General features: G+C 29.6%; 1 protein-coding gene across 1 annotated transcript; it reads left to right on the top strand.

Moving 5' to 3' along the window:
* Positions 1-50: 50 nt before the first annotated feature.
* On the top strand, positions 51-9,772 carry LOC132939259 (uncharacterized). Its single transcript, XM_061006339.1, has 3 exons — positions 51-440; positions 6,954-7,553; positions 7,784-9,772. Exons 2-3 carry the CDS (start codon positions 6,964-6,966, stop codon positions 8,781-8,783), a joined length of 1,590 nt encoding a protein of 529 aa, XP_060862322.1. The 5' UTR covers positions 51-440; positions 6,954-6,963; the 3' UTR covers positions 8,784-9,772.
* Positions 9,773-14,344: the final 4,572 nt, after the last annotated feature.

Genomic DNA, 14,344 nt, shown 5'->3' on the forward strand with positions numbered 1-14,344 from the left:
TGATGGCGGCACGAGTGTTGCGTCGTACGTTGCAATGCACAACAGTGTTTTTACTATCGTTGCCGTGCAGTCGTGTGCGGTGCGAACGAGACGCCGGACAGTCGTGTCCGTCATCCTTCCCGAGTACGCGTGTATCTTGCGCAGTGACTTCCACCACAATATTATAATATAATACGAGTGCAGGCGACAACCCAGTAAAGTTGACCACGCCCGAAGGTTATTTAATAATAATATTATATTATGATATAGAATCGTCGAGCCTAATACCGTCATCGCTGCGTATCCTTTGTTTTTAATAATAAATATCTAACCGAGCATAATATACGCGTATTAACCGAACCGTGGTATACGTACGGCTGCGATACCACAATCGCGACTGTGGTCGTTCCGGGCACCAGTCCAACAAGATATATCCAGGAGGGGGTACCCGCCGACCAAAGGTAATTTGGAATTTACTACGAAGTATACCTACGCCGCGTACTGGCTGGTAAACTTGGTCCGATTAACGCAGTGGCGTAGGTAATTTCTGTTTTTGAGAGGGGCTGGGGGCGACATTTTTGACCGGACCAAAAAAAAAACAGCTCGCTAACAATTACATGACACTGCATTACAATTGCATTTTTATCTCAATACAAATAGTCTTCTTACATAATTTTATACTTACTAGTTAGTACTAAAATTACTATCATAAGCATAACTAACCCATTTTTTGAGAGATAACAATAACTAAATATATAATACATATGTATAGGGATACTTAAATATATTACCTATTAGCTACTATATAAAGGCCCAACACTAGTCGGACAGCGGCACGCTAATGACAAGGGGGGGGAATGCCCACCCTACCCTCCTCCCCAAATTACGCACAGGTATATATTTTTAGGTGGACTGCGAGTCACACAAATAAAATAACCACCCGCGACCGTCTGACAGTACAGTATTATAATATAATCAAATTAGTCGTCACTCATGTGGTTTTGGCCTAGATTCTTGATTCGCGTGACAAGCTTTAGGTACTACATAATTATTTGAGTCTGAATTTTTTTGAATAAATCACATGTTATAGTACCCTATAGGTACTTATGTGTAATTCTAACGATTGTAATAAATCAATTAATATTAGTAAAAATCGGCACGTAGTAATGTAGTATTTTAAAAATTAATTACACAAGATGTTATAATGATATCACTTCAACCATATTTTAGAACTTTAAAGTCGCATTAACTATTACCAATATAATGCTCTTATATTTTATATACTAAAAAGGATTTTTACATATTATTATTAACTTTGAACTTCTAGTGTTTGAATTCAGATTATAAATTAAATAATGAATAAAAATACTTTGTCAGTTTAGTATTCGGGGGTTGGAAAACCATTACAAAATTTTTATTCCAATCATTTACATCACATTTTAATTAAAAAACATAACAGTAGGTAATCAAAAAAATATCCTATAGTTTTGTACCTATACTATTAACCTATATTAAAATGTGATGTGACCTATATTACCTACACATCATTATATAAAAAGTTAGTTAAAAGATTTAAGTATTTTCCAGTAGAAACTAGAAAATTGTCTTGCTCAAGAACTAATTATAATAAAAATGTATTCAATTGCATTTTAAAATTGGATTACGATGGTTCTGTGATATTCTACTGCATATTTTATTTCAACTGTGTTATGTAATGAATCTAAATTGGTGAAAAGTATAAAACACGAGACAGTATAATATTTTAATCATTTCTAATTTTCTAAAATCTTTAAAATATTCAATTACCTAATTAAATCTTTTTTTAACAATATTTAGAGTTGATACCAATTAAATATTAATATCTGCACAATTACATGGCCACATGCCCACATACGTATAATATTTAGTCGTTTATGGTAAAATATAGTTTAAATCGGTTCAAGTCAAAAAGCTGGATTTTTCAGTATCAATAATACAACTAATAAATAATAATAATAATAACTTTAATTTAACTAATTTTATCCGTTTAATTTAGCGTTTGGCACTAAGTTTAAGATGCTGAACTTCGAAGTTGAACTTAATTTACCGGTCAATAATTAATAATATTATGTACCTATTCGTATTGATAATACCGCCGAACAAGTAACCGTCGTCCGCCAGTACCTTTCCACATTAAAATACCTACTACATTTCTCCTTTATTGGACTATCTGGACTGTCTTTTCCAACTAGATAGTGTATATTTTTTATGCTGAAAACTACGGAGTAATTATTATAATACAAACGACCGGCATTAGTGTTTAAGCTCAATGTAAAGTTATTCCGTACTATGCCGTGGATCATATTATTATAGCATAATTCATTATTATTTTAATTCATAATGACGTTTTATCTCTATGTCTATTTTTAAAATTAAATATAATTTTTAATTTTTGTGAAATCATCAGGTTTTTTTTTAATTTTCCATCATTTTCTGGGGCTCAAAGAAAAAAGTTATTTTCCGAAATTCCTCGATTTTTGATCCCTAATTATTAAAACATTTTAGGTACTATAGGTACATTATTTGTTTTTTTTTTTTTTTTTTTTATTTATTATGCCATTGATTAATTATAAATCAATGATGATATAATAAGGAAATTAATTACCAAGGTTATTAGCTCATGGCGCATTGTTGCATTCATAATACATTATTATTTATACACATACATAATAATAATATTATGTTTACTAAGTGCTTGAAATTATAGATATATATGTCACATAACAGCCACATTTTGTGCTTGTAGCACAGTACTAATATTAACCATTATCTGTAAAATGTAGAATACCAAAACAATTTTACTTGTTTACAATTTACATGTTTACTTTACGTATTGTCAATCATACAGTGATAGTTTTATTATCGAATAATTATTGTCTTTTAGCACTTTAGCAGTCATTTTACATTTCTTTAGTGAAGCATAACGTTTATATAATTATATTAGATTTTGTCATTTTGATATTGTTATTACAACAATATCAAATCTAATAATATAAATACAACGAAAAAAAGAATTTTTTCAACTATTTATCGTATAAAATACCTAGGTACTAATAGCGAAACAAAAGTTGATTATCGATATGGTAAATATTTTATTGAGGTTATTGAAAAAAGTTTTGTTGGGATTGTTGAATTAAAAAAAAAATGAAATGAAATGCTTGTAAATTATAACAAATAACTTTAAAAGCGCATATTTTCGTAAAATAATATCCAAGTTATATTCCAATGTTGTATTTAAAAGGGTTGTATCATTAAGGACACTTAAAACGATATTTAAAAAGATATAATTAAACATTTGTACTTACATATTATTTCCATTCTGTGTAAAGATAAGTAACGCGAAATGGTTGTCCATGATTTTTAGGTTTATTTTAACACTTATGGTAATTTTTGGTATAAATAGACTTAAAAATATGTTAAAAGACGAACGATTATAGTTATGGCGTACACAGAATTTTTTAATAGCTGTAAACATTCCGAAGTCTGACATAATGTAGTAAAGTTATAATAATAAAATAATAACGTGTAAACTAAATATTTAAAACTATTTTCATACATATTATATTACATTTTATAATAAAATAAAATTATGAGTTTATAACTAATAATAATACTTAATAGTAAATATTTTGTATTTATTTATTTTAGGTTAGGTATAGCTGGTTTAGACGTTTAGTTATCCGCTATCATAATATTTCGGTATTGAAAGATAATCACGGAGATTCGTTAAGACTGTCTGTAGACTGTATAGGTAATTCATTATAAATTATAATAATATAGTACCTACTTATACGTTTTTTAATCAATAAATATTTTTAAAAACATCAAAACAATTAGCATAAGAATGTTAACTTATCTTAATCCAAATTTATTGAAAATACAAACTAAAAATTAAATAGGAAATTTACTTTAAAAAAAAATTGTGAAGTAGGTATAACTGCTCTGCAGCCTACAGTATAGGTTACCACGTCATTAAGTATGCGAGTATAGGTTATACCAAACAATTATTTTAATGCCTACATTTTTTCTCCCGTTTATTTTAAAAAGTGGTGACAATTTTCGGTTTTTACCTACTAAAAAGTAACAACTAGATATAATTTGGTATCAGAAACCTCTATCGAAGTCGATGATCAGAAATTTTGTCTACTAGAAAATTTGCTTTCGGGCGCATAAAAAAAAAAAACACATATCATTGTAAAATCGATACTTTAATCGCTCCACTCAGAACCTAAACTAAATAAGTTCATTAAAAAACAAAATAAAAAATAAACTTATTCATGAATTAATTTGCATTAAAAATTTTTTATAGCATTACACATTCCGAGGTTTTGTATATGAATAAAATTACATTAAATCCAGTGGATTGTGGATCGAATCTTAGAAAAAAATATCAAGACCTATAGTCCACGACGTAGAAAAGGAAAAAGGAAACATTAAAAAAATTATACTAATTTAAATCATTAATTATATACTTCAATAAATAAAAATATTTCATAATACATTAACTCTGATGACTATATTTACCATTAATAATAATATGTTTATATAGTTTTAACAATAACAATTTTCAGAATACGATATTTCTATCTATTTAAGTCAGTATATCTCAAGATCAGTAGAAGCTATTAAAAACTTGTTAAGAAAATTTTATAGACAATTTTGTTTTATTTAAAACATATTGTATAAATAATTTCGTTTTACTTAATGGTTTGCGAAATATTTAAAAAAAATATAAAAAATTCTCATAAATATTAAAAAATTGAATTAATTCAAACTTTAGGTACAATTCGGCACGGGTTAATCTTGTTTGATTGCCTCAAAGTTTTTCGTAATTCATTTTTATATGCATACAAACGTTTTTAGTGGGTGAGCCCAAAAAAATGTTGCAAATTTTTTTTCATCATCCATAGCTAAGGAACACCCTACTCTACGTATATACTTGCAGAAGTCAGAATATTGCGTTTCCGAACAGTGTGTTTGGAGTGGATGAATATTATTATTTGCTCTTATAATATTTTAGGTGCCCATCAATCGATCGGAAATATCGTGTGGAAGGGGAACGTGTTGTATGGAAATCGGTTAGATATATATCCTAATAGTTGTAGGCAAAAATGATCAAGATTTTCGATGTTCGGTGTTAATTCGTAAATGATGGCCGTCCATATACCAAGTACCTAACCAACAACATTCGTGTAACACTGTTGTCGCTACAGCGATGTATAATGATAACGACATAAATTGCATATAATTATGCAATGACCTCCATACTATTGCGTGACTGTTGTTATTGTGTATTCGGTGGTATTGTGGATAGTCGGCGGTGAATACGTCTTTTTACGTACAAATCTACTTTATTTTAATATTATTATAATAATTATACATGACACGCATATGCCTAAAAATCATAATAATATATAGGACATAGGTACATACTTCGTAGTATGCACTGCTACTGCGTTATACTACTCATACTTATTTTATATAAAAATAGCTGATATTCAACCAAAAAATATATGTTATAACTCCGCGGTGTTATAAGTATAATAAGTTTATCACACATATAAGTAAAAAGAGTCATTTACAATGACTATAAATGGACACATCTTAAAATTTAATTATGTACCTACCTAATTCAAATATACCTTTAACGAAAAATAAGATAGTTTGTAAAATTAATCTTTAGTTAACACTTAGATTACTATTTGAAGTACCTTCATTTAAACGAATTAAAATAAATTTATAAACTAATGAGTTTATGTATTTTATGCATTTGCGGAAGTACCTACCTAGGTAAATAGGTACTAAATACACTTGTATTTTTTTTAATTTTCATTTTTTTAACTTCCTGTTAGTAATGAGCAAAATATTGACTGACGTTTAGTTTTGCAAAATATAATCTTATTCTTCTGTACCTATACTTATATAGATACCTATTGGCTATTGCCTATTTGTTTTTACATAATGGGATTGTATTTTATATTTTAAAAGCTTTAGTCATTACCTACTAGACACTTTTATACTAACCTACTTTTTACCCGAAAATATAGCGATGTGTTTTTGATAAGATATTATCAAATGGAAAATATTATTGATGATGATGACAAACATTTTTTTTTTTTTCATTGTGTGTAGTAGAATGAAAAGACGCATATTTTGTATTAATTGTTATAAGTTGTAACTACCCAAAGTATAAAAAAATATAGGTACTTACATGTACACTTTTGGTAGAAGCTGGTTCGTAGATATAATATGTCTACTATATCCTATAGTGTAAGTACCTACTTTGCATTTTGTACATGTGTACTACTAAATTTTATTCTTTACACCTAAGTTTAGATGATGTCAAATGTCAGGAAAACTTTATATTAATGATAAAAAAAAAAAAAAACTAAATTTTATTATTTTTTAGCTGAGTAAAAAATCTAACTAATGAGAATGAGAAAATATAGTAATACTGAAAAAGGAAAAGTCGATGTAAAGAAATAATTTATAATCTATTAAAGCGACCAATTTTCAAATATTAAATAACATAAATAAAAAGTTGTTGGTATTTTAACTTTAATTTAATTTTCTAACCAATAACTTTGAACATGTTTTTTTACTGGTTTATTTAAGCAAATTGTAAATGAATCATGGATATAAGAAATTGACATCTATAAGAAGTCATAAAAATTACAAATTGCATAAAAATGCAAAAATATGAATTAATATTTTAAATTATAGGTATATTTTAAATAAATTAATAAAAATCTTTGTTACAATTAAATAAAATATTCTATACATATTTTTTTTTATGATTATAATATAAAAAATAAAGACATAATAGTATAATACACAATACATTTTTTACAAATTTTAGTTAAATGTTTCTGTAAAATATTAGTTACTTAATGTAATAGGTTTCAATCAACTTATAAATTAAAACTATGTTAAAGAATTGTAAAAATGGCAATTAAGATCATTATCGTTGGATCTGGAGTCGGTGGTACAGCAGCAGCCGCCAGACTGAGCAAAAAAGGATTTCAAGTGGAAGTTTATGAAAAAAATTCGTATAATGGCGGAAGATGTTCAATAATTAGGCACAATGGACATCGATTTGATCAAGGTCCATCATTGTATCTCATGCCTAAAATATTTGAGGAGACATTTAAAGACTTAGGAGAAGACATAAAAGATCATATAGAAATATTACAGTGTAAAATTAACTACCATATTAATTTTCATGATGGCCAACAATTTCAACATTCGTGTAATTTGTCTAAACTACAACGCTCGTTAGAAAAATTTGAAGGAGAAGGCGAGGACACTTTGTTGAGATTTTTTGATTTTTTGAAAGAAACTCACGTACACTATAGAAAAAGCATTGAGTTGGCAATGAGAACTGATTTTCAAAATTGGTACGATTTTTTTAATATAAAACATATACCGACATTATTGAAGTTGCACCTGCATAGTTCTGTTTACACGAGAGCATGTAAATATTTCAAAAGTGACTACATGAGAAAGGCTTTCACATTCCAGACTATGTACATGGGGTAAGTTATTAGTTACAGTCAGGCGTGGATCCAGAAAATTTTGGTTGTACCTTTCTATTTTAGATTAGGTACGTAATTACTAATAAAAAATTATGTTATTGGCACCTTGGACGACAGGTGTTGCCTGAGGATCCATAGCATCCCCCCCCCTGAATCCACGCCTGGTTACTTATATTATATGAATATAATATTTTCAATTAATAATAATAACATAAAATCGTAATTTTTAGCATGTCGCCGTATGATGGATTGGCCCCGTACAACTTGTTACAATATACCGAAATAGCTGAAGGAATCTGGTACCCAAAAGGAGGGTTTCATTCGGTTTTGGAAAGTCTTGAAAAAATTGCTGTAAAACACGGAGCAAAGTTCAACTATAACAGCGATGTCCAAGAAATAATAACCGATGAAAATGGAGTGGCAAAAGGAATCAAATTGCAGAACGGTAATGTGATTAATAGTGACATTGTTATTTGCAACGCTGATGCCGTTTACGCATATAACAAGCTTTTGCCAAAAACGTCGTACGCAGAAAAACTAGGCAAAAAGAAACTGACTTCGTCGTCCATATCGTTCTATTGGTCGATTAACCAGGTTATACCTCAGATGTCCGTGCACAATATATTTTTGAGCAAACAGTATAAGCCAAGTTTTGACCAAATATTCGAGGATCACTCGTTGCCAGACGAACCGTCGTTTTATGTAAACGTACCTAGTCACATCGATCCCACAGCAGCACCAGAAGGTAAAGACACATTCGTGATTTTAGTGCCCGTGGGGCACATATCAGACAGAACCGATATTGATTTTGATGATCTCGTGAAAAGAGCCAGAGAACACGTGATCAACTCATTAGAGAAAATACTGAAGATTTCGAATTTCCGAAGTATGATCGAACACGAGATGGTGAATGACCCGAGAACGTGGCAAAGCGAATTTAATTTATGGAAAGGTTCTGTATTAGGGTTATCGCATTCCTTTTTTCAAATCGCATACTTCAGACCAAGTTTGAAATGTAAAATATTCGAAAACTTGTATTTCGTCGGTGCATCAGTACAGCCCGGTACTGGAGTACCAGTTGTGTTGTGTGGTGCAAAATTATTAGAAAAACAATTGTGTGCTAGGTTCTTGGAGGGTAAAATTGAAATGAACACAATATGGTCGAAGTGCGTTTCATTTTTAATCGGTCTTCTAACACTTCTGATTTTTTGTTTTTTTTTTCGATTTTAATAATCAACTATAGGTAGGTATGGAACATACGGTACAGGTATGGGTTATGTGTCGTAAAATTCAAGATCAAAATTAATTGCATTTTTAACATGTCTATTAGAAGTTTTACTATTTTGGGCGTTTTGTGGTATTTAAATAATGTGTAAATTTTCAAAATGTAATTTAAAACATCGATAGTATGAACTGTTAATTTGTTAATTTGTTAAAAATAGAATTTTATTTACACTCTTATAGAAATAATAAAATTGTTATAAATCGGTTACCAACATTTTAGTTTGATATATTCTTTTATTGTGTCTAGATTATAAACTATAATAATATTTGTTGTTTTAAATTAAATAATATTATGCATAAGTAATTATAATTTACTTTTTACCATTGTTCTCTATTTAGTATAAAATATAAATTGTAATTGTATATATATTATATTTAATAATAACAAAATATTTGATATGAATAATGATAGTACTTATAAAGAAGTCGATTTAAAATAAAAACATATTTTGTAGAAAATTATAAAGAAGCTGTACCTATCATAATAATATTATATTATGTGTATATTTTTTCAAACTATAGTTTGATGTATTGGTATTGATTATTAGTAGCAGTTTTAATACCTAGTACCTCTGATCCAATAGTTATAAAGGAAATTAATTTTTTAAGACTGGTTATTAACCGGTTTCTATTGTAGTAAGTGCCCGAGGAGAGGGGGAGGGGTACGATTGGTTTGGAACACTTGTATATGGTGGGAGCGATATAGTTATATAACGATATAGTTTTAGTGAACTAAAAACCCGGGTGGTCACCCATCTAGGAGCTAGTGAGGCCGGCCTATGCTTGACCTCAGAAAACGTTAGTGACTGCGGCCAACCACCGTTTCACATCAGGTCCCAGGGGTATTTAATTATGTATATAGTATATACTATGGAATTTAGTATTAATAAATTATATTAATAATATACCTATTATTATATACCTACTACATATTTATTTATAAATGTACAATAGTATAAAGTAGTTTTCATAAAATATAGGTATGTATTTATATTTTATAATAATATTTTTTCTCACTTATATTATACAAATAAATTTTAAAATTAAGAGACGAATGTTATAAACAGATGAAGTCACTTAATTTTCATATAAATATGTTATTATGTATATTTTATTACATAATATGTACTATTTTGTAAGAGCCGTATGGCGTTTAAAATAATAAATAAATAAATAAATAATTTAGTATACAGGATGTAACAAAAAGACAATTTTCATTATCAGTATTTAAGAATAAAAATAATTATTTTTATATTATGCGTGTAAGTGTAACGCAAGTGGCTATAAATTATACATAAAAAAACATTTTAAATATTGATTAGAAAAAAAATTATTTCAGCTGTCAGATGATTCTGCCACATTCTGTATAGTTGTATATCAGCAATGACAATAATTCAGAAAATAACTACATTTCCATGGAAATACATGTCCAACCGGAGATTTATGTCTTACTACGCCTAAACTACATACATGCACACTACGTACATACATACACGACACTACCTACACTACATTTCTATGCATGGACATTTTTAAAATGCCACGAGTTGTTAGCGAATGAGTAAAATGTATAGTTTGATTTAATTGTGCTTATACAAACATTGCCTAGAAATTATAGACATTGTCTAAGCTATAATAATAGACCATGATATGACTATATTATACTTACCAAGTCAGTTTGATGAACGATTTATGCACTCTTTATACTATTATAATTTTCAATGAGATGGTCTCAGCTTGACTTACTCACCCCGTGTGCACGTCTGACGCCTATGTTTATCCTATTATAAAATTCTTTATTATCTTAACGACTTACACGTCATACATAATTTTTTTAAACTCAAATCTATTTTAAAACAGGCTCAAAAAATGTATCACTCTTTGGGAAACACCGGCTTTAGTTAGTATTACTGGACTACAAGGATTTAATAAGGTAATTGAACTTTATGTGTGCTGTCATGCTAATAATGAAATATGCAACTCAAAATGCCATAATTGTTTGCCAATCTTTTACCAAAAACCACCCTCACAGTTGAAGATTGAAGTACACACAAACGATGTTTTTACATTTTTTTCTGCAAATGAACAACCTATTTTACTTTACACACTTATCTTGTCAAATTACTGATCAGTGATCACTAACTGAGTCATTAAACAGATGATATAGCATCGTTTATTAGTTGGCAGTCGTTATTAGTATTCAAGTGATAGTTATTATCTATATTTTAACCGATTTTGAAAATGTTTTTATTAATAATATTGTTATAAATGCCAAATGGACAATTTGTGAAGAATTAAGTATTCTGTAACAGCGTATATTAGGTAGGCATATATTATGAAGCCAAATAGATGAATATGAACTTTAATTCCATGTTATTGAAATTTAATAACAAATAGACATATCTCATAAGCCTTTGTTGAAACGGAGAATAATACAATAATAAATATGGGTAATGCACAAAGACAAAATATTATTAACAATTTGTGTAGTTTATACAATCGTATATTTTCCTATATGAGCTACATTAATCATGACAACAAAGTCCAACTATTAATATACATTATACTATTAAATCGAGACTTATAGGACGTATAATAGGGGCGGAGTAGCCGGTCTGGAAATGGAAATTGTCCAGATGGACTGGTCATTTTATATTAGATTTTATTTACAAAACTAATAAATGCGTCAACAATGTTTTTGTATTAAGACTTTGAAACTATGAAATACGATTTTGGAATGGGGGAGGGGGGCAAATCAAAAAAAAACAGCAACTGTTCTATTACTCGATAAACGCAAACAAATAAGAATAAACATTATAACATTAATATTGTCAATGTGAAACCAATTAAACAGAACTCCTATATAGCAATTTTTCAACAGTTGTATACCTAATGGTTATTTGTTAAAATAAACGCAGAAACACGTTCAAAAATATATTTTTCCATTGAAATTGGGAGAATGATTGGGAACCCAAGTAACACGTTTAGGCACACATTTTTTCAGACACCAAAAATGAATGCAACATTTGAGTACTTCATATGTTTAAAATAATACCACATTTGAGCACCTTCAATACGTTTAGGTCACCGTACACCGTCACATTATTTTCTATTTTATTTTTTAGAGTCTATTAGCGTTACCCAGGAGACACCACGGGGAGGTTAGCTCATAATCGTTAACCAATTTTTTTTGAAACCAATTTTAAAATATTTTTTTTATTACATAATATTATATTAAATTAATGGGTCATTACAAAAATACTAAATCTACTTAACTCAAAAATCGTATTTGATTTTATTTACTGCTATCTTATTTATTATAAAATTTTATTTTTTTATTCTATTTTTCCAGGTTAAGTTGACGTCACATAATTTATATTATAATTATTTAATGAGTAAATATACTTTTCGTAAAGGTCAGTGCATTTATTTGAAAATTCAAAAATTCAAATAGTCATAAAATCTTAAAATAAAATAAAACAAATAATTTTTTTAAATATCGCCTCAATGTTGGTTCTTGTATACCAAATTATTTGGCAGATTTATTACATAAAGGTTTTTCATCGGTGTTGTAGTAATTTATAGCTTATCTAATTATTGGTTTGTCCCACAATGGTACAGTTTTTCGTTTATAATTTCTTGGCATTGTATCTATGACTATAGGCGCAATTTGGGGGGGTGCTTCGTCAACTTGACCCGATAGATAATATTTTTGTTCTTTTAACTTGCGTAATATACATTAAGTATACATGAAAATAAAGCGTACACTATACTTTGTTGATTGGTGCCGCTTGCTGCTAATCTCCCGGAGTTCCGTCTTCGGCTGGTGTTCTATCAGTGGCGATGTCAGTCCTGTGTGGTCGGTTGATGACTGCCGGTATTTGGGTTTTATACAGTTTTCCTTCTGTCTCCTCCGTGTCTAGTATTGCTGCGTGCTGCTCGGTGCGTTGAGTGTCCGGTCGGCGGAGACTTGAGGCGTTCGGCCCGAGCGCCCTTTCACATCAATCGCGATCACCCGGACGGTGACCAAGCCGTGCTGTGGGTGTCCTACTAATGCCCCGGGGCACGCCTGCCACTGTGGGGCAGTTTCGGATGATGGTACTGAGGCGCTGGGTGGTCTGACCGTTTGGTCCCCGCTTCCCGGTTGTCTTCGCATCGAGCCTTCGGTCTGTTGTCGGTGGTTGGAGGGCGATGTTGGCCCTCTCTGGTCGCTGGTGTTGACCCGCCGGTGTTCGGTTTTATACAGTTTGCCTTCTGTGCCTCCCCCGTTGGCCGGAACCGGAATTCCGTTTCCAGTTGGCACCACGTGGAGGTGGGGTTAGGACTCTGCCAACCTCCCATATTCTGTCCTAAATTTCATTTTGAGAACCATTTATTCAATGATATCTTGAAAAAATAATATTCAACTAAACTAACTACCTACAAATGAAAACTGCAAAGATTATTAACATTTTAATAAATAAACATCTTGTTAAAGATTAAACATGTAATTATATAAATATAATGTATATTTTACGGGCAAAAGTTGAAATCAGACCAACTACCTATTGAAATACCCGAGTAAAACGCGAATTGTCTACTTGGACGAAACGTCATATTTCGACTTTTGTCAAATCAACATTATTTGGGTAAAATTGTGATGAGGAATAATAATGAAAATAATAGGATTTTATGATTTTTTTAAATTATAATATAATGAGTAATGACATTATAATACTACCATCGTACCATGACCATAATAGTTTAATATAATTTATTATTATAATCGTACAATAAAATGTATTTTATCGTTATATATAACAATTACGCCATATCGGTATATAATAATATCAGTATATATATAGTATTGTAATGTATAGCTAACACGGTTTTTCCCAAGTACCGTGATCATTTAAAAATAAGTAAGCCCGGGTATCGAAATTTGCCCGTAACATAGTATATAACTATATATATTATATATACTATAAAAATATGTGCATACACGGTAATGATGCACACATAATATTATGTTTTATATTAAACAAACATGAAAAATAAAACTCGCCATTAAATATAAATTATATCCAATTTATTTTATCGGTAAAAAAATAACAAAGAAAGCTTTAAATATAAGTTTACTAAAATAAAAATATTATGCTGATCAAAAGTTTGATTAAATAGGTGTTTACTTACAACTTACATAATATTCGTATTGACTAAATAAAATACTAATTTACGGTCCAACCATATTATATCTATAGATAGGTTCATTTTAAATCGATTTAAATTACGTATTTCATACTTTTAATGCATAATGACTTAAATAATATCATTAACTTATTATATGTTGTTAATTTTGGTTTGCTAGAAAACTTTGATCTAGAGTGGACTGCTCGGTAAATAGTAGGTACCTCGAGGTAAACGATTTATAGCATTCACTGATTCATAATGGTGTTTGTCGGCCAACTTCATCATTATCTGGGGGTTTCTTGGCAACTTTGTTTCTCCCATGGACCTTAGATTCTTTT

This window comes from Metopolophium dirhodum, chromosome 2 (genome assembly GCF_019925205.1).
Source record: "Metopolophium dirhodum isolate CAU chromosome 2, ASM1992520v1, whole genome shotgun sequence".
Lineage (NCBI taxonomy): Eukaryota > Metazoa > Arthropoda > Insecta > Hemiptera > Aphididae > Metopolophium > Metopolophium dirhodum.

Bases quoted from the DNA above. Each gene is read 5' to 3' on its own strand.
- LOC132939259 (XM_061006339.1), top strand. From the start codon at position 6,964: ATGGCAATTAAGATCATTATCGTTGGATCTGGAGTCGGTGGTACAGCA. The intron at 7,554-7,783 runs GTAAGTTATTAG...CGTAATTTTTAG, and splicing joins TTCCAGACTATGTACATGGG to CATGTCGCCGTATGATGGAT.